The sequence below is a fragment of the Giraffa tippelskirchi genome, chromosome 14 (assembly GCF_054371585.1).
Source record: "Giraffa tippelskirchi isolate mGirTip1 chromosome 14, T2T-mGirTip1v1.2.pri, whole genome shotgun sequence".
Taxonomy (NCBI): domain Eukaryota; kingdom Metazoa; phylum Chordata; class Mammalia; order Artiodactyla; family Giraffidae; genus Giraffa; species Giraffa tippelskirchi.
In genome coordinates this window covers 42,434,720-42,462,223 of record NC_137288.1, presented here as the reverse complement: position 1 = coordinate 42,462,223, position 27,504 = coordinate 42,434,720, and the positions used below count along the sequence as shown (strand labels likewise).

Sequence of the window (27,504 nt, the reverse complement as noted above, 5' to 3'; positions counted from 1 at the left end):
GACCCTTTTCATCCACCAAAGGAAGATGCTGTAATCTGATCCTTCCTTCTCCCTTCCTCTTTCTGCCTAAACAACCTTTCCATCTTGTACAGCACCCTCAGAGCTCCTCTCAACTTGCTACATGGAACGCTGCCCAATTCATGAATCGTTTAATAAAGCCAATTAGATCTATAAATTTACTTGGATGGATTTTGTTTTTTAACACCTCCTGGAAGGGATGATTTTAATAGCTGCTTTAAAATGCCTCAGAATGGCTTATGCTTCTCCATTAAGTATTAATGTTTCCAGTTTATGTTAAATGCTTCCTATGTTTTTGTCCTTGGCATTTCCCAAATTGTTTCCTTCAAGAAGAACATTAGAAAGGTATTAAGATTCTATGACTTCATAAGAAATTCATATGAAGGTTAAGATTGCAAGTGGCTATCCTTTCCATAAAATTATGCTAAGTAGTGCAAATGGTTCGGACATGGGACATCACTTTAATGTACTTTCAAAAACAGCTACTTCAATTTTTAACTGATGTGGCTTATAATTATTGCGATCATTGAGCTATAAACACAGTTGAGATTTAGAGTCTCCTTCACATAAAACAGTATGTCATTTCAATATCTTTTGGGAAACAATATTATAACAGTGCATGTGTGTGCATGTTCAGTTGCTCAGTTGTGTACGACTCTTTTGCAACCTCTGGACTGTAGCCTGCCAGGCTCCTCTGTCCATGGGATTCTTCAGGCAAGAATACTGGAGTGGGTTGCCATTTCCTTCTCCAGGGGATCTACCTGACCCAGGGATCGAACCTGTGTCTCCAGCATTGCAGGCGGGTTCTTTACCACTGAACCACCAGGGAAGACCAATAATAAATATTTATTTAATTAACACGCATGCAAAGATAAGGAGTGTATGGGTAAACTATATTCTAAAGATTGCAAAATTAGTTAACTAAAGGAAATACACATGAAATAGAGAAGCAGGGCAAGAGCCAATATCCACGTGTGTACAGAGCACTTCTTTTCACGGAGCCCTGCTCTAGCAGACGCAGCTTCTGTGCTCTACCCTTGGCTGAGAGCAGGCTCCCCACGCAGGGGGACCCAGCACTTTACAGTATGAAGGTGAAAGTCGCTCAGGTGTGTCCAAGTCTTTTCAACCCCATGGACTACACAGTCCATGGAATTCTCCAGGCTAGAAAACTGGAGTGGGGAGCCGCTCTCTTCTCCAGAGGATCTTCCCAATCCAAGGATCGAACTCAGGTCTCCCACATTGCAAGCAGATTCTTTACAGTTTGAGCCACCAGGGAAGCCCAAGAATACTGGAGTGGGTAGCCCATCCCTTCTTCAACAGATCTTCCCGACCCAGGAATCGAACTGGGGTCTTCTGCATTGCAGGTAATTCTTTACCAACTGAGCCAGCAGGGAAGCCCACTTTACAGTATGCTTTGTGTAAAACAGAGTACAGATCTAACCATATGCAGTGAGGCACTGAGAGGCACAAAGAGCCCAAGCAGCGGCCTGGAAAGTGAGAAGAGTGCTGAAAAGGGGCACGTCTGACTCTGCAACTGTCCCAGGGGAAACCAATGAACTCAGCTTTGCTGAGACCTAATTCCTCATCTACAAAATGTGTCCATTTTGGCTTTGAGATTCTAGGAAGCAGGGAAGTCCCCCAGTTTTTCCTATTTATGTTATATTTCATCAGTCTTGCCCCCATAAGTGCTGTCATATACATCGCCTCCTCTGATGGTCACTGCTGTCACTTGCTGGCGTGTTATCCTGCCTCACTCCTGCCATGCCATCTTGCAGAAATTTCACCCCCTCTCCTGCCTCTCACTCTCTCCTGTACTTGATTCAGTCCCAAGTATATACACAAGCTTAGCTCTGACCTCTCCTGAACTTCAACGCTGCTTCTCCAAATTCTAGCTTCCATATGGGTGTTCTATTGTTGGATCAAATGCGACCAGACTTGAAAGAAACTCGTAATCCTTTCCCCCAAACCACGGGTCCCTCTGAACTTGCACGTGTGTGTCTATTATACAGACTTCTCCGCCAGTCAGGCTTGCGAACCTGACATTCCCCCTCATCTCCTCCCCACACCTGTCTCCAGACAATCACCTCCTGATCTTTTCTTTCTACGTCTCAACACTCAGCCTCTTTTATATGAGCCGCCCCCCGCCATCAATCCCACCAAGAGTCTGAGCGCATCAAAGTCTAGACTATTTCAGTGGTCTCCAAACTGATATCCTAATTTCAATCTCCGCCCTAATATTTATATACCAAATTAACCATGTAAGAAACTGTTTTGTTCATGCTAGTCTCCTCCTCTAAACCTCTCTTTGCTTCTCACTGTTACCAGATCTCGTCTAACGCTGCGCTCAGTCAGTGCTCATTAAAATAAGATCTCTGCTTACATGCAACTCCTTATACAAGGCCACTATTTTCCCTATACAAGGCCACGGCCATTTCTAGTCCTAAGTCTGAAAAAGCCAACTCTCTTCCTTGTGTTTGACGAAGTCCCATTCCTTCTTTAACCTTGATAACCTCATCTCTCCACGTTTAGGATTATCCTCTTCGGAACTTTAGCAGTTATTGCTCATTTGGGATTCGGGCAAAGCCAGGAGCAAAGAGCATGCCAGGCTAGGCACTGATGGATGAAAACTCATTTGTTCCTTGACCTGACCTGGTAAGTACTAGACGCTTATTCCTCCTTTATAGGTGAAAGCATGGCTCAGAGAACTTGTCGAGGTCACAAAGCTGCCAAGTGTTGGATCCAAACCTAGGGGGTCCAGCCACAGAGTGCAGGCTCCTAACCCTTATGCCACCATCTACAGAAGCCTCCTTTGTGATAGAAATCATTGTGTCACATGTTGGTCCCACATGCAAGCTTATTAGGGGAAAGCACTTTGACTCTGTTCTCTCTGAACCTCTGACGAGAACACAGAGATGCTAGGTGTGAGGATGCTAAGAGGTGCAGGAAGCCGTTAGCGGTAAAAACAATGGCAAACCTATACAAGATCTGCCCTGCTTCAAATACATGGAGACACACACCTTCCTTCTTGAGCTTTCCTATGTTCTCTTAAAAGCACTGCTGCATATTTCACAGGTCAGAAAAGGGGTAACAGTCATAATAAAAATACCTGGTACTTTTCCACATTTCAGAATGTCAACCAGACAATGAGGAAAGATCTTTGAATGCTGTAACCTTTCTCCTTCACTATCTTTTCTTCTTTCGTCATTCTCTCAACAAATATTTGTTTCATGCACACTACATGCCAGAAAAATAAACCTCTGGGTGTTATTAACATTTCCATCCCAGATGCTAAAAGACAGAGGCAAGTAATAAAAAGTAATATTAAAAGTGATGAAATGACTGCTAAAATGTATTGTGAACACAGCATGAGCTAGACATTAGGGGCTTGACAGGTATTTTCTCCCTTAGTCCTCTTAACAACTCTATGAGATAGCATTATTATTATCTCCATTTTGCATATAAGGAGACTAAGTTGAGAGAGAGAGTAAGGTCATATGACTCCCAAGGGACAGAGGCTGGATTCCAGCCCTGGTCGTTGAAGACTTGAGCTTGTACTCGTAACCTTAACTTTGGAGTAGATTCAGCTGCAGGGCATGCAGAGGGCATATGCAAAAGTAGTTTTATTTCCTTTGAAAAGGGTCCAACACAGAGTGTCAGAGTCCAGCAGGGATGCTCTGAATGTCAGCAAACTGCATCCAAAAACAGGCGTGTGACTTTTAACAAGTTACTCTCTCGGGGCTTTATTTAATTAATTTGTAAAATGAAAAATTAGCACCAGATCATCTCCGGACTTCCTCCCAAACACGGATCTTACATTATTCTAGAGCAGCAGCTGTGGGGCAGTGTGAGTTCTCCGACTTCAGAGTCAGAAGCACTAGGTTTGTTTTAATAACTGGCACCCTCATCAGAGCCCCCAGCACAGGGCTGTGCATCCATCCCTTCTGGCTTGTCTTCTGTTGACCTCAGCTGCCTGGAAGATAATCACCCAGCCAGACAGCATCTGTAAATACAATGATCTGCTCTCTTAACAGATTTTTAAGTGCACAATATGTTATTGTTGACTATAGATAGGTACAGTGTTGTACTGCAGGACTGGAGAGCATCTCGCCTGACTGAAATTTAATGCCAGGAGATTAATAACTCCCATTTCCCCTTGCCCTCAGCTTCTGGTGACCACCATTTCATGTTTTGATTCTATGACTTGGACTATCTTAGGTACCTCATGTAAGTGGATCATGTAATATTTTGTGTTTCTGGGTCTGGCTTATTTCACTTAGCGTAATATCCTCAGGCTTCATCCTGTTGTTGCCTGTTGCAGAATCTCCTTCTTTTTAAAGGCTGAATAGCATTCCATTGTATGCATATACCACATTTTCTTTATCCATTCATCTGTGAATGGCCATTTAGCTTGTCTCCACATCTCGGGTATGGTGAGTAATGCTGCCCTGAACATGGGAGTGCAGATACCTGAGATCCTGATTTCAATTCTTATGGGTAAATACCCAGAAGAGTGATTGCTGGACTATATGGTGGTTCTATTTTCAATTTCTGAGGAAGCTCCATACTGTTTTCTCATAGTGATTGCCCCAATCTGCATTCACACCGACACTGTGTATGTAACTACCTAGGAATTCAAGATCAAAGTCTCAATTTCTTAATTCTTTATTGCCTTGTTCTATGGCTAGGTGTTTGGCTCTTTGGCTGTGAGACTTACACTGGTGTCCAATATTCCCTTGTTGTAAGTTCTTTTTTTTTTTCCTTTATCTTTTGGCCACACCATGTGGCACACAGGATCTCAGTTCCCCGACTAGGGATCAAACCAGCACCCCCAGCATTGGAATTACGGAGTCCTAACCACTAGTCTGCCAGGGCAGTCCCTCCTTCGTCATAAGTTCTAGCTGAAAAAGAGCTACTCTCGTGAAATAACGTACCCGATTTGGAAGGGTGTTCACACCATTCCCTTCCTTCTGTGCATTTTTGGGATTGTTTTGCTAACTAGCATGATCCGCAACAAGCTTTTTATTTTCATCTGAAATACAGACTCTTTACGCTTTTGACTTTCTTAGAGTAATCTCATCCACTCTGTTGGCACTGATGATAACTATGTTTATACCACTGACCCCCACATGTCTAAATTGTGTCTCTCACCCGAGCTCTAGACTGAAATAAGAACGTGCTCAGTGCACATGCCTGTAGGTCTCCCTAAAGCAATAAAACTGTGCCTCCTCCAGTCTGAAGTCCTCCTCTTCTAATCATGCTCCTGGCCCAGTGCTCACTCCGGGACTAGTGCCCTCAGTCATCCTTAGAATTCCTCTCAAATCCCCTCACCCTCACTTGCTATTAATAACCATGCGCTGTCTATTCTTTCTTCAGACTTTTCTTAAATCCACCCACTTCCCCAGCCTCACTTTCCCTTCCCTAGTTCAGGCCACTATCATTTCTTACCTAGATGATTGCAGTAGATCATCAAGAGGTGTCTTAGCTTGGGTAGGTAACAGTGATCTCAAATTTAAGTTATCCAAAATAGAGAACTCCTCTTATCCTCAGCTCCTCACTTTAACATTATCCTCACTTTCTTGCGGTCATCGGAATTGAACATGCAGAATCTCTCAGATTTGCATGTGTTACACTATTCATACAAGTTCTCTAAAAAATAGAAATTAGTCACGTCTTAGCCTTGGTGTTTACATTTCTATTAATATCAGTAAAGATAACTTAAAGTTTAATCCTGCCTTCCACCTTAAGTATAAATCTCTTATTTTTCACCTACAACAAATATCTTCTGTTGACACTGTCTCATGAGTGACAATGCTAAATTTGATACTTTGTTAGTGGAAAGAATATGATGTCTAATTTATACTGCACGGGATCCTACTATATTGAATCTGGACACAAAAGACTCTACAAATCTTTTGGAGAGAAAAGATTAACAATGCAAGCTGATCAGAAGCATCTGTTTGCTTTATCTATTTCTGCCAACAATCACTATATGTTACTTCAAAACAGGAGATAACGGAATCCATCTTTCAGATCATTTAGTCTTTAATTGACTTTTACAATCTCTCAATAGCTTTATTGCCAAGTTTACATGTTTCCTGAAAAATTCACTGACATTCACAGATTGTGATTATAATTAGAATACTAAGAATAGGACATTATTTGCTCTTCAGTGTGAAACCAGGATCTAATCCAGATGTGTTAGTAAGTTGTTATTTAAAGACTTCTGCTATGGAGTTAAAAAGTAATCATTTGATTATCTCTGTTTTCTTTTTCAAATGTGGAAGAGGAAAATGATTTTTTATTATTTTCTTGATAAGCACCAGAAAGGTAAACTGAATTCTAGGAATGCATTTACATTTTACCTTTAAAAAATACTGCACAGCTGCATCAGGATAAAGAAAGGAAGAAGAAAGCGAAACTTTCTAATATATTCAACAATCAAAAACATCATCCTATGATTTAATCATAACCATTTATGTATTGGGTATTTTAGGTCCAACATTATTTTAACTGAACCAATGTCAAGATTTTGTAACACTTGTCATTTAATACTAAAAAAAAACAATAATAGTTACATATGAATTAAGTATGAGTTACATATTTTTAATATGGGGCAATTTTTTTTTTTTTTTAGTTTATAGTGATGATTCTATAAACATGTTGATTAAGGATATTTTGAATGCAATCACTTGACTTTTCACAAATTCTCTTCTAATTCCCAGGAAGTCAACACACAGCTGTCCTCTAGCAAACAATGACCACTACTGTTCATTGCTGCTGAGAAGGCCTGGCTACAGCAGACACTGGGAAAGCATGCAAATACTTGTAAGGTTCATTTTGCAATTAAAAAAAAATTGAACATTCCATGACAGAGACTGTCACTCATATCCTATTATTTTCTAAAGTGCAGAGGCCTCTATACTAATGGCAAAAAAAATTACTGATAAATGTGCTTGATTGCAATTAAAAGAGATGCAACAGAGAATAGTGTTAAAGGTATGAGATAAATGTTAATGACATCCTGAATCTCTTTTCAGTCCAATCCCCCAATTACTTCTAAATGTGGATTCCCATTTCCAACCCAACAGAGGCAGGTAGGAGAGGAATTATTTATTAAAACTGTATATTTTCCCTTGTATTTACATGCATTTAGAAGGTAAAAGCAGAATGCTGAAAATCAACAAGCACCATAAAGACAGAATTATCAAAGAAACTCTGGTTTTTGTGCTTTATTTTTAATGTTCCAATGACCTGAAAAGGTATTATAATATTCGTTATCTCTTTAGGCAAATAGACTCATTCCAAGGCAATCAATGCAAATATTTCATGCAGAGATGGGATCAATAAAGGACAGAAATGTTATGGACCTAACAGAAGCAGAAGATATTAAGAAGAGGTGGCAAGAATACACAGAATAACTGTCCAAAAAAGATCTTCACAACCCAGTTAAACACAATGGTGTGATCACTCACCTAGAGCCAGACATCATCATGAAATGTGAAGTCAAGTGGGCCTTAGGAAGCATCACTACGAACAAAGCTAGTGAGGGTGAGGGAATTCCAGTTGAGCTATTTCAAAACCTAAAAGATGATGCTGTGAAAGTGCTGCACTCAATATGTCAGCAAATTTGAAAAACTCAGCAGTGGCCACAGGACTGGAAAAGGTCAGTTTTCATTCCAATCCCAAAGAAAGGAAATGCCAAAGAATGTTCAAACTACCGCACAATTACACTAATCTCGCATGCTAGTAAAGTAATGCTCAAAACTCTCCAAGCCAGGCTTCAGCAATATGTGAACCATGAGCTTCTAGATATTCAAGCTGGTTTTAGAAAAGGCAGAGGAACCAGAGATCAAATTGCCAACATCCACTGGATCATCGAAAAAGCAAGAGAGTTCCAGAAAAACATCTATTTCTGCTTTATTGACTAAGCCAAAGTCTTTGACTGTGTGGATCACAATAAACTGTGGCAAATTATGAAAGAGATGGGAATACCAGACCATCTGACCTGCCTCTTGAGAACCCTGTATGCAGGTCAGGAAGCAACAGTTAGAACTGGACATGGAACAACAGACTGGTTCCAAATAGGAAAAGGAGTCCGTCAAGGCTGTATATTGTCACCCTGCTTATTTAACTTATATGCAGAGTACATCATGAGAAACGTTGGGCTGGAAGAAGCACAGGCTAGAATAAAGATTGCTGGCAGAAATATCAATAACCTCAGCTATGCAGATGACACCACCCTTATGGCAGAAAGTGAAGAAGAACTAAAGAGCCTCTTGATGAAGGTGAAAGAGGAGAGTGAAAAAGTTGGCTTACAGCTCAACATTCAGAAAACTAAGATCATGGCATCCGGTCCCATCACTTCATGGGAAATAGATGGGGAAACAGTGGAAACAGTGGCTGACTTTATTTTTTTGGGTTCCAAAATCTCTGCAGATGGTGATTGCAGCCATGAAATTAAAAGACGCTTGCTCCTTGGCAGGAAAGTTATGACCCACCTAGATAGCATATTAAAAAGCAGAGACATCACTTTGCCAACAAAGTCCGTCTATTCAAGGTTATGGTTTTTCCAGTAGTCGTGTATGAATGTGAGAGTTGGACTATAATGAAAGCTGAACGCTGAAGAATTGATGCTTTTGAACTGTGGTGTTGGAGAAGACTCTTGAGAGTCCCTTGGACTGCAAGGAGATCCAACCAGTCCATCCTGAAGGAGATGAATCCTGAGTGTTAATTGAAAGGACTGATGTTGAAGCTGAAACTCCAATACTTTGGCCACCTCATGTGAAGAGTTGACTCATTTGAAAAGATCCTGATGCTGGGAAAGATTAAGGGCAGGAGGAGAAGGGGACGGCAGAGGATGAGATGATTGGATGGCATCACCAACTCAATGGACATGAGTTTGGGTAGGCTCCGGGAGTTGTTTATGGACAGGGAGGCCTGGTGTGCTGCAGTTCATGGGGTCGCAGAGTCGGACACGACTGAGCAACTAAACTGAACTGAAAGGTAATCAAGGTTTATCTATTGTGGACCTGAAGACAAAATTCAGAAAATACCATCCCACCCCCCTACTTTCCCCAAACAATTAAAACAAATAATTTTTTTTAAAAAGTGCGAGATTTCTCTCCAACTGAAATATAGCTTCAGAGCTTTGCCCTTAACTCAGAGTCATAAATAATATATATTCTTTTAATAGTTCTTCAACAAATGAATGAATAAATGAATGACTTCACTTCCAAATGGAATTAGGATGCAGAAATTTATATGCAGAACTAATGAAATCTGTGCTTTAATTTATGGATAAGGAAGTGCTCATGGATCCAGGTTGGCTAGAGACAATCCTCCGTACTTCAAACGCACTGTGTAAGGTTCTCATATCCTTCTGTGTGTTTCCATTTTTCTGGTTTTCTCTCACCCTCCCCTTACAATTCCTTCCCATCATTCTCAGGGACCTCCTTCCTTCGAAAACTCATAGAGCCATTTTCAGTGTGTGATAATTTAACAAGGTCGCTTCTTCCTTCATTTGCTGAACCAATATTGACTTCTTTCAGGTCCTGTGGGAGGCCCCAGGGACAAAACAGAACAATACAAGCAACTTCTGTCTTTGTTTTCAATACATTTTTCCCATTTCATCCAAAAACCTAGCTCAGAAAACAAACAAATAGAACCTAGCACCAGCAAGGATCTCAGTCTCTGCACAGGCATTCCAGGACAGGGCTTGCTGCTGATACTCTGTGAGACCCCAGTTACAGTGCTTTGTAGATGGAAAGCATTCAACAATGGAGAGCTTGCTAAATACCTTTAGGAGCTCACCCAACAAATACATATTCAGCACTTACTAGCACCAGGTGATAAGGCTACACTGATAAAAAAGATAACCAAGTGCCTCACCCTGGAGAAGAATAGGGCCGAGAGCAGCGCTGTCCAGCAGAACTTCCATGATGATGAAATGCTCTGTTCTGTACTGTCTGCTGTGGTCGCCCTGGGCACATGTGGCTATTGAACACCTGCTATGTGCTTAGTACAACTTAGGAACTGAATTGTAAATTTTAATTAACCTGAATTCTAATTTAAAGCTGAATGAAAAAATGCTCAACATCACTATTAGAGAAATGCAAATCAAAAATACAATGACGCATCACCTCACAACAGTCAAAATGGCCATCATCAACATATCTACAAACAATATATGCTGGAGAGTGTGTGGAGAAAAGGAAAGCCTCCTACACTGTTGGTGGGAACGTAAATTGGTACAACCACCACAGATAACAGTATGGAGGTTCCTTAAAAAACAAAGAATAAACCTATCATATGAGCGTGCAATCCCACTCCTGGGCATATATCTGGATAAAACCATAATTCAAAAAGATACACGTGCCACAGTGTCATTGCAGCACTATCTACAATAGCCAAACAAGGAAGCAATTTTAATGTTCATTAATGGAGGAATGGATAAAAGAAATGTGGTACATATATACAATGGAATATTACTCAGCCGTAAAAAAAGAACAAAATAATACCACTTGCAGCAACATGGATGGGCCCAGAGATTATCATGCTGAGTGAAATAAGTCAGACGGAGAAAGGCAAATATCATATGATATTACTTACATGTGGAATCTAAACAATGGTACAAATGAACTTATTTACAAAACAGATGTAGAAAACAAACTTACGGTTATGCAGTGGGGAAAGGGTGAGGGAATAAACTGGGAGACAGCTCAGTTTCTCAGTTGTGTCTGGCTCTTTGCAACTCCATGAACTGCAGCACGCCAGGCCTCCCTGTCCATCACCAACTCCTGGAGCTTTCTCAAACTCATGTCCATTGAGTCAGTGATGCCATCCAACCATCTCATCCTCTGTTGTCCCCTTCTCCTCCTGCTTTCAATCTTTCCCAGCATCAGGGTCTTTTCCAATGAGTCAGCTCTTTGCATTAGGTGGCCAGAGTATTGGGAGTTTCAGCTTCAGCATCAGTCCTTCCAATGAATATTCAGGACTGATTTCCTTTAGAATTGACTGGTTTGATCTCCTTGCAGTCCAAGGGACTCTCAAGAGCCTTCTCCAACACCACAGTCCAAAAGCATCAATTCTTCAGCGCTCAGTTTTCTTTATGGTCCAACTCTCACATCCATACATGACTACTGGAAAAACCATAGCTTTGACTATACGGACCTTTTTTGGCAAAGTAATGTCTCTGTTTTTTAATATGCTGTCTATGTTGGTCACAGCTTTTCTTCCAAGCGTCTTTTAATTTCATGGCTGCAGTCACCATCTGCAGTGATTTGGGAGCCCAAGAAAATAAAGTCTGTCACTGTTTCCATTGTTTCCCCATCTATTTGCAATGAAGTGATAAGACCGCATGCCATGATCTCAGTTTTCTGGATGCTGAGTTTTATGCCAAATTGGGAGACTGCTGTTGACAAATACACACTATAAAATCGGTAACACTAATAATAATGACCTACTGTATAGCACAGGGAAGTCTTCTCAATATTTTGTAATGACCTATGGGAAAAGAATCTAAAAAATTTTGGATTTTTGTATATCCAATACACTTTGCTATACAGCAGAAACTAATACAACATTGTAAATCAACTATACTCTAATAAAAAATTAAATCAAACCAGTGTAAAACAGTTTTCTATTAAACACACTTTGTTGTTTTGGTGGGACTACATTTTTCCTCAACTTTTGTATCATATGATCTATTAATTTTCATTGTATGCCTGGCAAATGCATAGTTTCTAACATCACATTTATCATTTTTATATTGATTACATGTTCAAATGGTAATATTATTAATATATTAAGTTAAATAACATATTAAATTAATCTCATCTATTTCCTTTTACTCTTTAAAATATGGCTACTCAAAAGTTTGAATTTATATCTATGGCTTAAATTGTATTTCTACTGGATATGGCTAATCTAGAAGAAAGCAAGAGAGAGGGAACAAAACCAAATAAGCAAACAAATAACTGTGAAGCCGAGAGAATCTTAACAATTCTAATAATTTTTTCTGCCTAAGTTAAAATCTTACTGGGTGCCATATGATCACAATGAACTGTGGAAAATTCTTCAAGAGATGGGAATACTAGACCATCTTACCTGCCTCCTGAGAAATCTGTACGCAGGTCAAGAAGCAACAGTTAGAACTGGACATGGAACAACAGACTGGTTCCAAATTGGGAAAAGAGTACATCAAACCAGTCCATTCTAAAGGAAATAAGTCCTGAATATTCATTGGAAGGACTGATGCTGAAGCTGAAACTTCAATACTCTGACCACCTGATGCGAAGAACTGAGTCACTGGAAAAGACCCTGACGCTGGGAAAGAGTGAAGGCGGGAGGAGAAGGGGATGACAGAGGATGAGATAGTTGGATGGAATCGCTGACTTGATGGACATGAGTTTGAGAAAGCTCCAGGAGTTGGTGATGGACAGAGAAGCCTGGTGTGCTGCAGTCCATTGGGTCGCAAAGCGTTGGACACGACTGAGTGACTGCACTGAACTGAACCACATGATCCAACAATTTTATTTTTAGGTATATACTCAAAAGAAATGAAAATGCAGTCTTGAAGAGATATTTGTACACTCGTGTTCATAGTAGCATTATTCAGAATAGCCAAAAGGTGGAAGCAACCCAAGTGCCTATTGATGGATGAATGGATAAAAAAAATTCATTATACACATACAGTTGAATAGTATTCAGCCTTAAAAGGCATGAAAACCCTGACACATGCTGAAGCATAGATGAACCTTGAGGATATTATGTTAAGTGAAATGAACCAGTTGCAAAAGACAAACACTGTGTAATTCCATTTATATGAGGCACCTAGAGTGATCAAATTCATAGAGACAGAATGTAGAATCTTACAGAATGTAAGACTTAGTGCCTTTCTAGGTATTGCGACTCACCGGAAAAGACCCCGGTGCTAGGAAAGATTGAAGGCAAAAGAAGAAGGGAGTAGCAGAGGATGAGACAATGAGATGGCATCACCGATTCCATGGACATGAATTTGAGCAAACTGGGGGAGATAGTGGAGGACAGAGCAGCCTGGTGAGCTACAGTCCATGGGGTTGCAGACAGTCGGACTCAACTGAGCGATTAGCACTTTCACTTCACTAATAACTCCATGATGAAGATGTATAAGCAAACGCAGGTAAGCAAAGAGAGACAGATTCAAGAGACCGTCTGTGAGGACTCAAACAAGATAAAGATGTTGAAACAAATACCATGGGCCGTGGTCAGGATCATCATCTATAAGTGGTTCAAATGGAAGCCAAGACACTGATGATCACATGGAACAAAATTTAATTCTTTTTTCTGGAATCAGTCATGTAGTAATTCATAGCCCTTCATTAGCCCCTCAGTATAAATGAGTCGATCAGATTACTCAGCTGTTTCTAAAAGAGTCCCCCGGGCTCTGGTTCTCCTCAACATCTACCTTCCTTCCTGGTTCTCTCTACTTCAAACCAGGCTTTGCCTTCCTCAGAGTCCCTGCAATAGCCACTCAAGACATAACCTCACTTCTGGGGTGAGCCATCTGCAGGCGTTTCTTGTTTCTTTAGAGTCTCCTGGCTTCTCTCCTGCCCTTCAAATCCTCTTATCGGGGAATTTTCAGTGAGATACTAGGACAATTTATACTACTGATTACTGTATTGCCCAGCTCAAATGACTCCGTTCCCTGTAGGTGGTTTTCAGTGACAGAGCATCCAACTATATCCTTAGAGCTGATTAAAATGTTTGTGATCATTTCTATGAGAAAAAAAGAAAAGTTGGGCATCTGTTCTTTTGGTTAGAAATACAAGTTCATTGTTTTTTTCTGTGGCAAAATCAGGTATGGCTTAAGACTCCTTTAACAAGAAAGCCTCAGGATCACCTACACTCTATTTCTGGGGGCATGTTTAATCCTCTGCTAGTATGAGTGCCAGTTTTAACTAATCAAAATATGCACTGACCTAGAATGCTTGGGAATGGAGTAAATCGGGTCAGATGCAAGTGTAATTACTATTATACTGACTAATAGACACACCTCAGATGCCCTTTGATGCAACTTCCACAATAAATTCAAACTAGCATGAGCCTAATTTTATTGAGAATGGCTTTGGCTTATACTGCCTTAATGAGCTCTATCATAACTCCTGAAAGTCTATTTTTACTTGAGTCTCTTTCCATTTTAATTGGCAATTCCCTGTGGGCTTTCCTACATAATGTTTAAGATGAAAGAGAGAAGTAATTTTTGGCTAACAAAATTACAAAACTTTTCTTCATTTCCTCTTCTGGATGAAAGAAACACATAGGTTGTTCAAGAATCAACCCAGATGAAAGTCCTTCTTCCGTTCTACAATGAGCCACACTGCTTTATTTTGATGCAGCTAAAGAGGATATTTCTCCCCTGTCACTTAAAGAAACCACATTTCCTGTCACAATTGTATGCAAATGAAGCCTGCTCTGTGTACCATAATAGCAATCCAAAATAAATCCACAGAGGGAATTTCAGAGAGTGGTTTTTATACCCGCACTTTGACCATGAGGGGTGACACAATTTCTCCCACATTAGCTATTTTTCATTTCAGATTTGTTTAATTTGCATACACATTCTGTTTTAAATGTAGTGTTATAAAAAAGAAATTTAGGGATTTTCAAAATAAAGCGGCACAGCTGTTTTGTTATTCATTCTCTATCATAAATTCAACTAGCTGGAAAGTGAAGCCTGTTTTAAAATAAACTCTTCAGGTTTCCTTTTAATGAATAGCCCGTGTGTTCGTCTTCCATTTTCTGGATGGAAAAATACATCTAAGATACTTTATTTCACTTGGTGATAAATATTGTTCTGAAACCATAAAACCCAGGGAAGGTTGGTTATTTTTTTAAAATAGCTTTCATTAACATAGTTCAGGAAGCCAGTGCTTCAAGAAAGTTGTTTAAAAAAGCAAACGTGCCAGAGATGGATCGCCTGGGAGGACGAAGCAGAAGACTGGAAGTTTAGAATTAGAAGACGGATAAATACGAGGCATCCTTGATAGCAACTTAGGCTGTTTGGGCAGCGCATGTGAAAGAATATTTTATTTGTTTTTTCATCAACGCCCTGGGCCTGTATCAGGCTGGATGTGGATCACAGTTCTGGGTTCAAGTCTCACCTTCTGCTTGTTAGTTAACCAAGTGACCTGGGGCAAGTCATGTATGCTGGGCAGTAGGAAATGCTGGGACTTTGCTGTCAGTGAGATGGAGACCCAGGGCTGTGCTTGTCAGTGTAACAGCTGATTGCCCAGGAATAAGCAAACGAATCAACCAACCCTGGTTTGCCAGTTTCCGTGGTGTAAATGCTTCCACCGTGACCGACTGACGCTACCTACATGACCTCCCTGAACATAGAGCAGGAAAAACATATGTACAAACCAGTTTTCTCCAGGTATCTCCCCATACGGCTCAAGCTGCTTCCAGCAATCCACTGCTTTGAGGCCATTTCTGGCTCCACCAGTTAACACATGGGGTCAAAGGCAAGTTATTTAACTTCTCTACATCTTGGTTTTCTCATTTTTAAAATGTTGACCATAAACAAAGTTTACAGGGCCATTTTCAGGGTAAAGTAAAAGGCACCGACTGAGTGCTGAGCCTGAACTAGTAGGTCTCAGTAAACATGGATTCCCTGACGATAACTTCGTGATTCTGCCTCTCTCCCTGCTCCTTTTTGAAGGCAAATTCTTCAAAAGAACAAGTGAGGATTTGTTCTCGTTTGTTCTCTATTCCCTCACTCAACTCACTGCTACCTGGATTTCACTCACAGAACTCCTAAAAAGTAATTTCTCTGTGGTAACCAGGATATTATTTTCTCCTGAATCCAATGCACATTTTCCAGGTGCTTATTTTATTTAACTCTCTGTGGCATTTCACATGCTTGACCAATTTCTTCTGTCTTTCTCCTCCTCTTGGATTCAGAGATAGAGGATCCTGTTGATTCTCACAAGACAAGACTGACAGATCTGTCTCAGGCTCCAGCCTCTGGCTTCTTTCACTGTGTTCTTTGCTCACGTTAGGGATTTACCGAGGACTCCTACCTCTTCTCTTCTTACACTCTCATTTCCCTTTGGGCAGCTTGTTCATAACCAGGGCTTCAACTCTCATCCAGGTACTGACGGCTTGAGAGGCAAGCCTATGTCTCAGACCTCTCTCTGGAGTTCCAGTCTTGGAATGCCTGCTGCTTATTTAACATTCTTGACATTTCTGCCTTCATATCTCATAGATCACACTACAGTCAACAAAGATATAACTCAATTTATCATTTTCCCCACCAGACCTGTCCCTCCTCCTGTGTTCCCCACACAGGATGCACTATTCATCTTAATTCTTAGGCTGGAAACCTAGGAGTCATCTTCCTCTACCTCCCATATCCAACCAAACAGGCCAATTCTATCTTATAAATGTATCTGCACTCATTTCCTTAGCTCCCTCGCTAATGACAGTGTCTTAGTCAAGACCCCTCAGACCTTCATCCTTCCATTCTTATAATTAAAGTGTTATACTTCCTGATTTTGCTGTCTCCAGTCAATTCTCCTTCTAATCCAGACTTCCTCTGGAGGATTTTTATAAAATGCAGTTTATAAAATGCCTTGCCATTCACCAGCTCCCCACACCTGCTGCATAAACTCCATGGAAGGGCAAAACTGCCCTTGTTCTTGCTATCTCATGCTTACTTTTCTGACCACATTGCTTGCCTTTGTCTATTACTGTACTACATCCAGTCTTATTTAACCACAAATCTTCCCTCAAGAGGCCATGCTTCTTCTTGTCTTTGTCTCCCTGGAAAGCCAGCCCTTCCCCCTTTTCCACCTAGTGAATTCCAATTATTTCTTTAAGTACCAGCTCAAATCTCCCCTCTTCCATGAAGCCTTCTTTGAAATCCTCACAACACCTAGCATGTGATTCTCTAAAAGGCAAGCTTCATACTGGATTTGGAGAAGGAAATGGCAACCCACTCCAGTATTCTTGCCTGGGGAATCCCGTGGACAGAGGAGCCTGGTGGGCTGCAGTCCATGGGTCGCACAGAGTCGGACACTACTGAAGCGGTTTAGCATTCATGCATGCATTGGAGAAGGAAATTGCAACCCACTCTAGTATTCTTGCCTGGAGAATCCCAGGGACAGAGGAGCCTGGTGGGCTGCTGTCTATGGGGTCGCACAGAGTTGGACATGACTGAAGCGACTTAGCAGCAGCAGCATACTGGATTATAATCATCTCTATGCACCTGTTTTTCTCCCCCAGCTGAAAGTGAATGAATTGAAACATTAATGTCGTATCTTATTCACCACTGTATCCCCCATATCAAGCACAAAGCCTGGACCACAAAAATGTTTAGCAAATTGAATGTATCAACTTATAAACACTACCTCAGATTTATTCTCTGCCCCTTTTGTGGTGCCAAATGAGATGGAATCAAGATATGAGGTTTTTTTTTTAATTGAGATCTAATTGACATTAGCATTATATTAGTTTTAAGTGTACAACATAAAGATTCAATATTTGTATATATAGCAAAATGATTACCACAATCAGTCTAGTTAACGTTCGTCACGGCACATAGTTACAGCTTTTTTTTTTCTTTTTTTCTTGGGATGAGAACTTTTAAGATCTACTCTCTTGTTTTGTTGTTGTTGTGGTTGTTTTGCTGTTTAGTCACTAAGTCATGTCTGACTCTTTGCTACCCCACGGACGTAGACTGCCAGGATCCTCCATCCGTGGGATTTCCTAGGCAAGAATACTGGAGTGGGTTGTCATTTCCTCCTCCAGGGGATCTTCCCCACCCAGAGATCAAACCTACAGCATTCTTTACCCATGAGCATTCTTTACCACTGAGCTACCAGGGAAGCCCTCTACTCTCTTAGCAACCTTCAAATATGTAATATAGTATTATTAAATGACAAGAGCTTTTGTAAACTCTGAACAAGTTAGGATGATATGCATTTTCAACCTTGATTCTAACTGGAATACTGATTCTCAAAGTGAGAATAAAGCAGGTAGAATATTACAAAATATTAAAATCCAAGAAATGTAGGCTTTTCAAGAATGAGAATGACAGTTCACTTAAAAACATATTTGTTGCAACATAACCTGATTGATAACTCCATATGTTTAATGTTGGTCACCAATAATTAAGACAATGACAAATTAGGTCTCCTCATGCTTATTTTTGAGAGTTTCTTGATAGCGTATAAGAACTATGACAAAAAGCACTACAAAAATAGTAACAGCGCAGAGAAAAATCATGCTAAATATGCATCCACTTGAAAATTTGCATTCAATAACTGAGTACCCTGTAAGAAAGTGAACATGCTATTCCCACACAGATGGAAGGATTTATTCAGTATCTAACATTTTTTTAAATTTGAATGACTGCACATACAATGTATGTTTAAAAGTTTTAAAAATGAGATGCTATTGCTGTTTTAGAACATTTCAAAGAAGTGAAAAGCCCAGTTTAAGAGTAAGTAGCAAGAACTGAGCTTGCAAAGCAGACGTTCTACCATTTACTGAATTTACAACAATAAGTTTCACCTTTGAGTTGAGAGAAAAATAACACTATTCTTTACCATTAACTCTTCGCAAATTATGCAAAGGAAAAAATTATTAAATTTTTGGGATGCTCTAATGTCATGAACTGAACTGAATGTCATAAATGTGACTGGTGATGGAAGTAAAGTCTGATGCTGTAAAGAGCAATATTGCATAGGAACCTAGAATGTTAGGTCCATGAATCAAGTAAATTAGAAGTGGTCAAACATGAGATGGCAAGAACGAACATTGACATTTTAGGAGTTAGTGAACTAAAATCGACTGGAATGGGCAAATTTGATTCAGATGACTGTTATATCTACTACTGTGGGCAAGAATCCCTTAGAAGAAATGAAATAGTCCTCATAGTCAACAAAGGAGTCCAAAATGCAGTACTTAGGTGCAATCTCAAAAATGACACAATGATCTCTGTTCATTTCCAAGGCAAACCATTCAATATCACAGTGATCCAATGCCCCAACCAGTAATGCTAAAGAAGCTGAAATTGAATGGTTCTATGAAGAACTACAAGACCATTTAGAACTAACACCCCATAAAGATGTCCTTTTCATCATAGGGGACTGGAATGCAAAAGTAGGAAGTCAAGAGCTACCTGAGATAACAGGCAAATTGGGCCTTGGAGTACAAAACAAAGCAGGTCAAAGGCTAAAAGAGTTTTGCCAAGAGAATGCACTCATCATAGCAAACACCCTCTTCCAGCTGAAACCAGATTGATTATATTCTTTGCAGCCAAAGATGGAGAAGCTCTATACAGTCAGTAAAAGCAAGACCAGGAGCTGACTGTGGCTCAGATCATGAACTCCTTATTGCAAAATTAAGACTTAAATAGAAGAAAGTAGGGAAAACCACTAGACCATTCAGGTATGACCTAAATCAAATTGCTTACAATTATACAGTAGAAGTGACAAATAGATTCAAGGGACTAGATCTTATAGACCGAGAGCCTGAAAAACTATGGATGGAGGTTTGTGACATTGTACAGGAGGCAGTGATCAAGACCATCAAGACAAAGAAATGCAAAAAGGCAAAATGGTTGTCTGAGGAGGCCTTACAAATAGCTGGGAAAAGAAGAGAAGCTAAAGGCAAAGGAGAAAAGGAAAGATATATCCATTTGAATGCAGAGTTCCAAAGAATAACAAACAGAGATAAGAAAGCCTTCCTCATTGATCAGTGCAAAGACATAGAGGAAAACAATAGAATGGGAAAGACTAGAGAACTCTTCAGGAAAATTAGAGATACCAAGGGAACATTTCATGCAAAGATGGGCACAATAAAGGACAGAAATGGCATGGACCTAACAAAAGCAGAAGATATTAAGAAGAGGTGGCAAGAATACACAGAAGAACTATACAAAAGAGATCTTCATGACCCAGATAATCACAATGGTGTGATCACTCACCTAGAGTCAGACATCCTGGAATGTGAAGTCAAATGGGCTTTAGGAAGCATCACTACAAACAAAGCTAGTGGAGGTGATGGAATTCCAGTTGAGCTATTTCAAATCCTAAAAGATGATCCTGTTAAAGTGCAGCACCCAATATGTCAGCAATTTTGGAAAACTCAGCAGTGGCCACAGGACTGGAAAAGGTCAGTTTGCATTCCAGTCCCAAAGGGCAATGCCAAAGAATGTTCAAACTACTGCACGATTGCACTCATTTCACACGCCAGCAAAGTAATGCTCAGAATTCTCCAAGTCAGGTTTCAACAGTATGTGAACTGTGAACTTCCAGATGTTCAAGCTGGTTTCAGAAAAGGTACAGGAACCAGAGATCAAATTGCCACCATCCATTGGATCATCAAAAAAGCAAGAGAGTTCCAGAAAAACATCTAGTTTTGCTTTATTGACTACACCAAAGCCTTTAACTATGTGGATCACAAAAAACTGTGGGAAATTCTACAAGAGATGGTATTACCAGACCACCTTACCTGCCTCCTGAGAAATCTATATGCAGGTCAAAAAGCAACAGTTAGAACTGGACATGGAACAACAGACTGGTTCCAAATTGGAAAAAGATTATGTCAAGGCTGTATAGTACAGAATCCACCTGCCAATGTAGGAGATATAGCTTTGATCCCTGGGTTGAGAAGACACCCTGGAGAAGGAAATGGCACCCTCTCCAGTATTCTTGCCTGGGAAATTTCATAGACAGAGAAGGCTGTAGTCCATGGGGTCACAAAGAATCAGACACAACTCAGTGACTTAACAATAATACCATCTTAAATGAAAAGAATGCAAAGCCATTTTGAAATACTCATTATCATCCCTACGGATAACTCCATTCTCTGGTCCATTAGGACTATTCTTTACTTAATACTTAGCTGAATTTGGAAGTGTTCTCCTTTTTGGAAAAACTGGAATAATATTTATTTAACAGATGGTGTCTCTTGATAGTCTAGCTTAGTAAGCCTTCTAACATCTCTTTTTCTAAATAATAATTTATGAAACACCTTTCTCTGCAAGAATTCTTCTTTGTACTTTTGTTGTTGCTTTTTAAAAAACAAGAATTCCTAACCTCAAAAGGGATTTTTTTCTCCTAAGAGAAAAGTAACTTCACACTCCATAGAGTTTTTATGCAGAAATCTATGGAATATAGCTGGTTATTTTTTCTATTTTTTTGGTCAGGACAAATAGATAATTGTTGATCTTGGGAACTTGCCTCCTATCATTTTTCTATTTACCATTTCACCTCTATATATTTTTAATATTCTTTACCAATGCAAACAGCCAAATTTAGCTTTGATGTTGCTGGCCACATTTTATGAATTTGACATGGGTTTCCAAACTCAATGTCAAGATGCATATGCTTTGAATTATCTTTTGAAAATGGCTAAGCTTACGATAGCTTTTGAAAAATGGTATCAGGTTATCCATACTCTCTTGTGACTCATTCCTGGCTTATCAAAAAGAGCATCATACTTGAAACTACAGCCAGGGTTGCAATCAGAATACAAACAACTTTCTCCCAAAATAAGCTAAATGGCCTATAGAATAATTTTATTTCACTGTCTTTACTAAACAACTCAGTCTAAATTAACAAGCTTTGGAACATGATTCATTCAGTTATATAATGAAATATGAGCCATTTAGGAATTTTTTAAGTGTTGATCCATATGCATATTGTAGAGCTATTTTAATAAAGAAATAACGGCAAGCAGAATCAGACACAAAATTGAGAACCTTAGGAATGATCCAACCAACTCTTCAGGAATTTCTTATCAACATCTCTTGCATACAGCAGAAATTAACACAGCATCATAAATCAATTATACTCCAGTAATAAAATTTTTAAAAAACTATTATAAAAAAAAGTCCCTTGCAGGTGATGGCCCAACTTCTGTAAAGTGTTACTCATATAAGTTCATTCTTCCCAGTCCTGGAGAAGTTTCCTTGTTAGGAAGTTATTTCTTTGTCTGAGTAAAAACATACCTCTGTAACTTTCATCTTAGTGGAAAATTCTTTAAACAAAGAATTAACCAATCTTATTCACTCAGTAGGGCTTCCCTTCCCTGGTGGCTTAGTGGTAAAGAATCCAGCTGCAGTGCAGGACACCACCTGCAATGCATGTGACACAGACTGGATCCCTGGGTCAGGAAGATGCCCTGGAGGAGGAAATAGCAACCCACTCTAGTATTCTTCCCTGGTGGCTCAGAGGTTAAAGCATCTACCTGCAATGTGGGAGACCCAGGTTTGATCCCTGGGTCAGGAAGATTCCCTGGAGAAGGAAATGGTAACCCACTCCAGTATTCTCACCTGGAGAATCCCATGGATGGAGGACCCTGGTAGGCTACAGTCCATGGGCTCACAAAGAGATGAACATGACTGAGCGACTTCACTTTCACTTTCTTTCTTTCTAGTATTCTTGCCTTGGAAATCCCGCTGACAGAGGAGCCTGGCGAGCTATAGTCTAAGGGGTTGAAGAGTCAGACAACTTAGCGACTGAACCAATACCATTACCAGTCACTCAAAAACTGAGGGTCCTGGAACTCCCTATTTTTCTCTACCATATTTATTCTTCTAAATTCTTTCTCCCACAGCTGGGAGATGGACCCACTATAAGCAAAAGGGTGCTGTGTTTTGCTTAGATGCTCAGTCATGTCCAACTCTTTGTGAAGCCATGGACTGTAGCCCACCAGGCTCCTCCATCCACTGAATTCTCCAGGCAAGACTATTGGAGTGGGTTGCCAAGCCCTCCTCCAGGGGATCTTCCCAACCCAGGGATTGAACCCAAGTCTCCCACATTGCAGGCAGATTCTTTACCATCTGAGCCACCAGGGAAGCCCCAAGCAAAAGGGTGTATTGTCTAATTCAGCAGGCAGGACATAGACTCTAAGCAGAATGAATGATAATGGATACAGAGAAATCCAGGAAGGAAGTAAGAAGCAGGGGTGCCCATGATGTTATTGCTATCTCAGGCACATGCTTTATAAAGATTGCAGACATTCAGACTAGAACCACAGACTGAACATGGTTATACTTATGGCCGCATTGGCAATGGTTATGTCTCAGTTTTGAAAACTCAGACTGTCTTTACGAATGCAGATTTCCGGAGGGCAGGACTCGTGTTCTTTGAAATGATGAGGAGCCAAAAAATTTTCCCCGAGAATTTGAGCTCTGTGTGTCAGTTATCCTTGACTTCACTTTCTCATAGAAAGTTTCTTCCGTTTTCTCACAGAAATAGAACATACTGACAAGCTGCGGATCAGTTGAGGCAAGTCAGCTCCATTAATGTAGGGAGTTTCCTCAGAACCCTGGTGATCACTGTTTGCCTTAAAAAGATTTTCCAATTGTTGAAAAATATTTTACTAAGCAAGAAACCTAACACTTTATTGAAGTGATTGTACTTTGATTTGAAAAGAAAGCTTAGGAGGGTGGGACTCTGGGAAGAATAAGGAATGGAGAAATCTGAGTTCTTTTCTTGTCTCTGTTGCTAGTCCTTTGTGTCACCTTGGTCACACAGCATATTAGAATCCACAAGCATGGAGGGGACTTAAAGAGGCATCTGGTTTAACACTTTGCCCAATTTAGCTTTCATCTCAACAATAAAGTTTCTTTAAGCCCATACCTACAGGATCATAGCAATAGCAGTTCAGAAACAGTATAAACAATTTTCCCCCACGGAGCAATAATGGAGGTGATCACATCTGTGAGAACACCAGACACTTTCTTGACTTCACTCTTTTTTTTTTTTTTTGGCATTCATGATAAGGTTTTAAAAGAGTCACAGGGAGAATGCAAACAATAACATTTAAGAGGGAAATCGTGTCTGAGATGAACACTAACATTGGGAAGGAGAAAAGAGACAGGGGCTTAGACTACTTTAACATTTTTGGTTTTGGATTAACACAAATTTTGGCTTTCTGTTGATTCCATCATTTGCAAACATGTACAATATTAACCCATCATTACCAGATCAAAAAAAAAAAAAGAGGAAGCTGAAAGAAGACAGTATTTGGGAGTAATATGTTGGTGAAAACTTAGCAAGGGAGGTGGGAATTCCCTGGTGGTCCAGTGCTTAGGACTCCATGCTTCCACTGTAGCATGCAAGGGTTCGATTCCTGGTCAGGGAACTAAGAACCCGCATGTGGCAAGATGTAGCCAAAAAACAAATAATAAAAAAATAAATAAATTTAAAAAAATAAAATAATGGTTAAAAAGTCCTAGGATGGGTGGTGGACATATGCCAAATTAGAATTTTCTGTGAATACTGACAATTTTAGGGCACTGGGAACTGGAAGATTGCCCTTATGCAGATATTTACTTGGCAAATGAAACTTTATCTTACCTTACACGACTTTAAGCCAAAAGCCAAGTGATGAAAATATGGAAATGTCAAAATGTATTTTTGTATCAGATAGCAAATATTGTCCCCTACTATGTGCAATGGCACCGTACCAAAGCACCATTCACTTCTGTATATATGTATTAGGATTTAGAAGTGGAGAAATCTTAAAATTCCTCCAAAATGTAAAGACTCTTCTTGCTTAAGTAACTGACACATCCTGAAAAACATCAACTACATAAATGACTTCAAGAAAAATAATTGAGGGTCACAGATATTTAGGGAAATGAAACAGTTGTCCACAATTACAATCTTCACATTCTGAAGTCGGTGGTTGCAATACTTACTTTTTAAATAGGTGATCATGGGAAAATTGAATAACATGCCATCTCATTTCGTTTGAATAGAAAGGTAAGATGAAAAGGACATGACTTATGTGAACGTGAAAAACCAAAATGTGTTCATTTATTTTCATTAATTCAAAGTCAATCAAGTCTAGATTTACAAACTATTACATTTTCAAGGTGAGTTTTTGAATACTATAATGCGAATCATTTTTTTTTTTTCAAGCTGGAAGTAAAAACATGACATAAAGCTGAGGCCAATTAGTCAACATCTTACCTGAAATTGCTCTTTGTTCTCTTCTCTTCTCTACTCTCCCTGCAATAAGAAGTGGCAGATCAGTTGCAATATGCAGCCATGAGAAAATGATGTAACTAAGACAGAAGCCCAGTTTATCGCAATTTCCAGACACAGTCACTAGGTCAGCCATGTTCAACATCTTTCCCGAGATGACTGGGCACAGAGAAAGGGGCTGAACAATATTTTCAAATCAATTTACAAAAGTCAAAAATTAATGAATATGCATTAAATATGCTGCTTGGTTTAAAAAAATCTTGTTAGAGCCATTTACTCAACAGTAAAATTAAGGGTGCAAACCCCACCCATAGAACAAATCCCCATGTTCCATGTGGGGGTAAACATGTAACTAGGATAAGACCATGCCTTCTTATGACCTACTTGGGAAGATACAGGACAGACAATACAACCTGAAACAAGATGCGCCCTCAAAGGGTATGTGCGTGCGTGCACATGTGCTCAGTCACTCAGTTATGTCTGACTCTTTGCGATGCTGTGGACTGTAGTCCACCAGGCTCCTCTGTCCATGGTATAAATGTTTAAAATATTAGCGGGTGAAATGCTTAGTTTTAAGAAATAAAGGATGCCCATGAAGCTATGGAGAAAACAGTATTTGATTTGAACCTTGAAGACATATGTAATTTGGGGAATTTTAAATGAGGAAAGGATTGATTCTTGACCAAAGAAATAGTGTGGGTTCTGTGCATGCACGCATGCTACATCACTTCAGTCATGTTTGACTCTGCAACCCTATGGACTGTAGCCAGCTGGGTTCCTCTGTCCATGGGATTCTCCAGGCAAGAATACTAGAGTGGGTTGCCATTTCCTTCTCCAGGAGATCTTCCTGACCCAGGGATCAAAACAGGGTCTCCCGTGTTGCAGGCGGACTCTTTACTGTCTGAAATCCCATTGGCAGGCAGGTCCTTTACCACTAGTGCCACCTGGGAAGCCCTATGGGTTTTGTAGGACAGGGCTACTTGAGCAAGAAGGGTCACCTTTAGGGCTTGTCTTAAGAACTCAAATGAAAAGAGTTTTGCATAGGAGGAGGGCTATCTGAGAAGTTGGGCAAGAGGTAATGGGCTGAGTATGTCAGTGGGAGCAAACAGGAGGGAAGTGAAGGGTGCAGAGAGGAGACGGCAGGAAGGCAGAGTTCATAGGGCCCAGGGGTTTACAAACTGTGAAGTGCAAGGCCCAGGGGTTTACAAACTGTGAAGTGCAAGGGAAAAGGAAAGGTCAAAATGAATGGCTATCTAGGTGTCTCTGGGTGTGGTGATGCAATCAATTCAGGGAAACATGATGGGGTTATGGGAATGATGAGTTCAGTTTTAGGCTTAATGAGTTTGAAGTGCTACTGGGACTTGGAGCTTGGGAGGGCGATTGGAATTGAAATTACAGACGCAGAAAATGTCCATCTTAAGAAGGTGGCTGGAGCTGAAAGAGGAAATAGAAACATACAGGCAGACAGAACAGAGGGCCCGACTGAAGACAGTGAAAAAGAAAGCAAAAACGTGATTTGTGCTTTGTGGTGGAGGATGAGGAGAAGACAGAAGAAGCAGAGCTCCATGAGACCAACCGAACAGAGTCATGTACCACAAATAAAGTTTTAGGAAGTATGGAGTGGGGCTGCCAACAGCATCTAACACGGCTAAGTTCACGAGGTTGTTGCTAGACTGTGAGAGAGAAGTTTTAGCAGAGAGAGGGTGGGGAACACGCGAGGCTGTGAAGGTCTGCAGAGTAGTGGGTGATGAGGAAGATGAGGCTGAGGAGGAAATGACTTGTCCATGATAACTTGCCAAACATGAGTGAGATGGGGTGATAGTTTGAGCAGGAGTTAAGTCAGGTTTCTGGGATACCTTATCATGTTTATGAGCTTAGATCAGAAGCTTTGCACCAGGGCAATGGTATGTGTAAATGTCCGTTGAGGTGAGAGCCCTGATTCTGTGATCGGTAAGTGAAGGGTACCCCTCTAACCATCGCTTTCTTGTCAGTTATTAACTTTTCACAGATAGAGCTGGTTACCAAGAGGTTATGGAAGCTGCATGTAAACTTCCCACAAGGCCTTTAAACTATAAGGTGGAAAACATACAAGCCTTCCCTTGTGTAGCTGCCCAAAGGGGAGAATTTATTTAACTGGCATCCTGACTAACTTCATGTTCTATTCATTTGAGTGATTTCCAGAGGACTTTTTGATGCAATTTGTTTCAATGATTCAAACAGATAAATGGCATGAATAGCACATTTAAAGGTTTAATTCATTACCAAGTGTGATGGGGTATCTCCTCATTCAAGATTTTTATTGGGCAAGCCACTATGTACTTTTGATTATAAATTTCTGTATACTAGGGGCCTCAAACATTTTCATGAATTAAAAAAAAAATGTTATTCAAGTCCTGAATTATTAAAAAAATAATTTAAAAAAGACATTAAAAACTATTCTCTTTGGAGAGTCTTTAACTTGTATGAGTCATAAATCCTGAAAGCTCACAATGAATGTACT

General features: G+C 40.1%; 2 protein-coding genes across 11 annotated transcripts in view; one reads left to right on the top strand and one right to left on the bottom strand.

The window, feature by feature from the left end:
* Positions 1-7,231, top strand: part of LOC145534859 (uncharacterized) — a 305,098-nt gene extending 297,867 nt beyond the window's left edge. For both annotated transcript variants that reach the window (XM_081563161.1, XM_081563162.1), the window contains 2 exons: positions 2,548-2,670; positions 6,741-7,231. In XM_081563161.1, coding sequence (XP_081419287.1) covers positions 2,548-2,628 — 81 coding nt within the window. In that variant the 3' untranslated portion in view covers positions 2,629-2,670; positions 6,741-7,231. The remainder of the gene's footprint in view (positions 1-2,547; positions 2,671-6,740) is intronic.
* CHST9 (carbohydrate sulfotransferase 9) overlaps positions 1-27,504 on the bottom strand; it is a 283,501-nt gene that overhangs the window by 127,326 nt on the left and 128,671 nt on the right. For all 9 annotated transcript variants that reach the window (XM_081563152.1, XM_081563149.1, XM_081563153.1 and 6 more), the window contains one exon: positions 24,990-25,028. In XM_081563152.1, the coding sequence (XP_081419278.1) occupies positions 24,990-25,028 (39 nt within the window). The remainder of the gene's footprint in view (positions 1-24,989; positions 25,029-27,504) is intronic.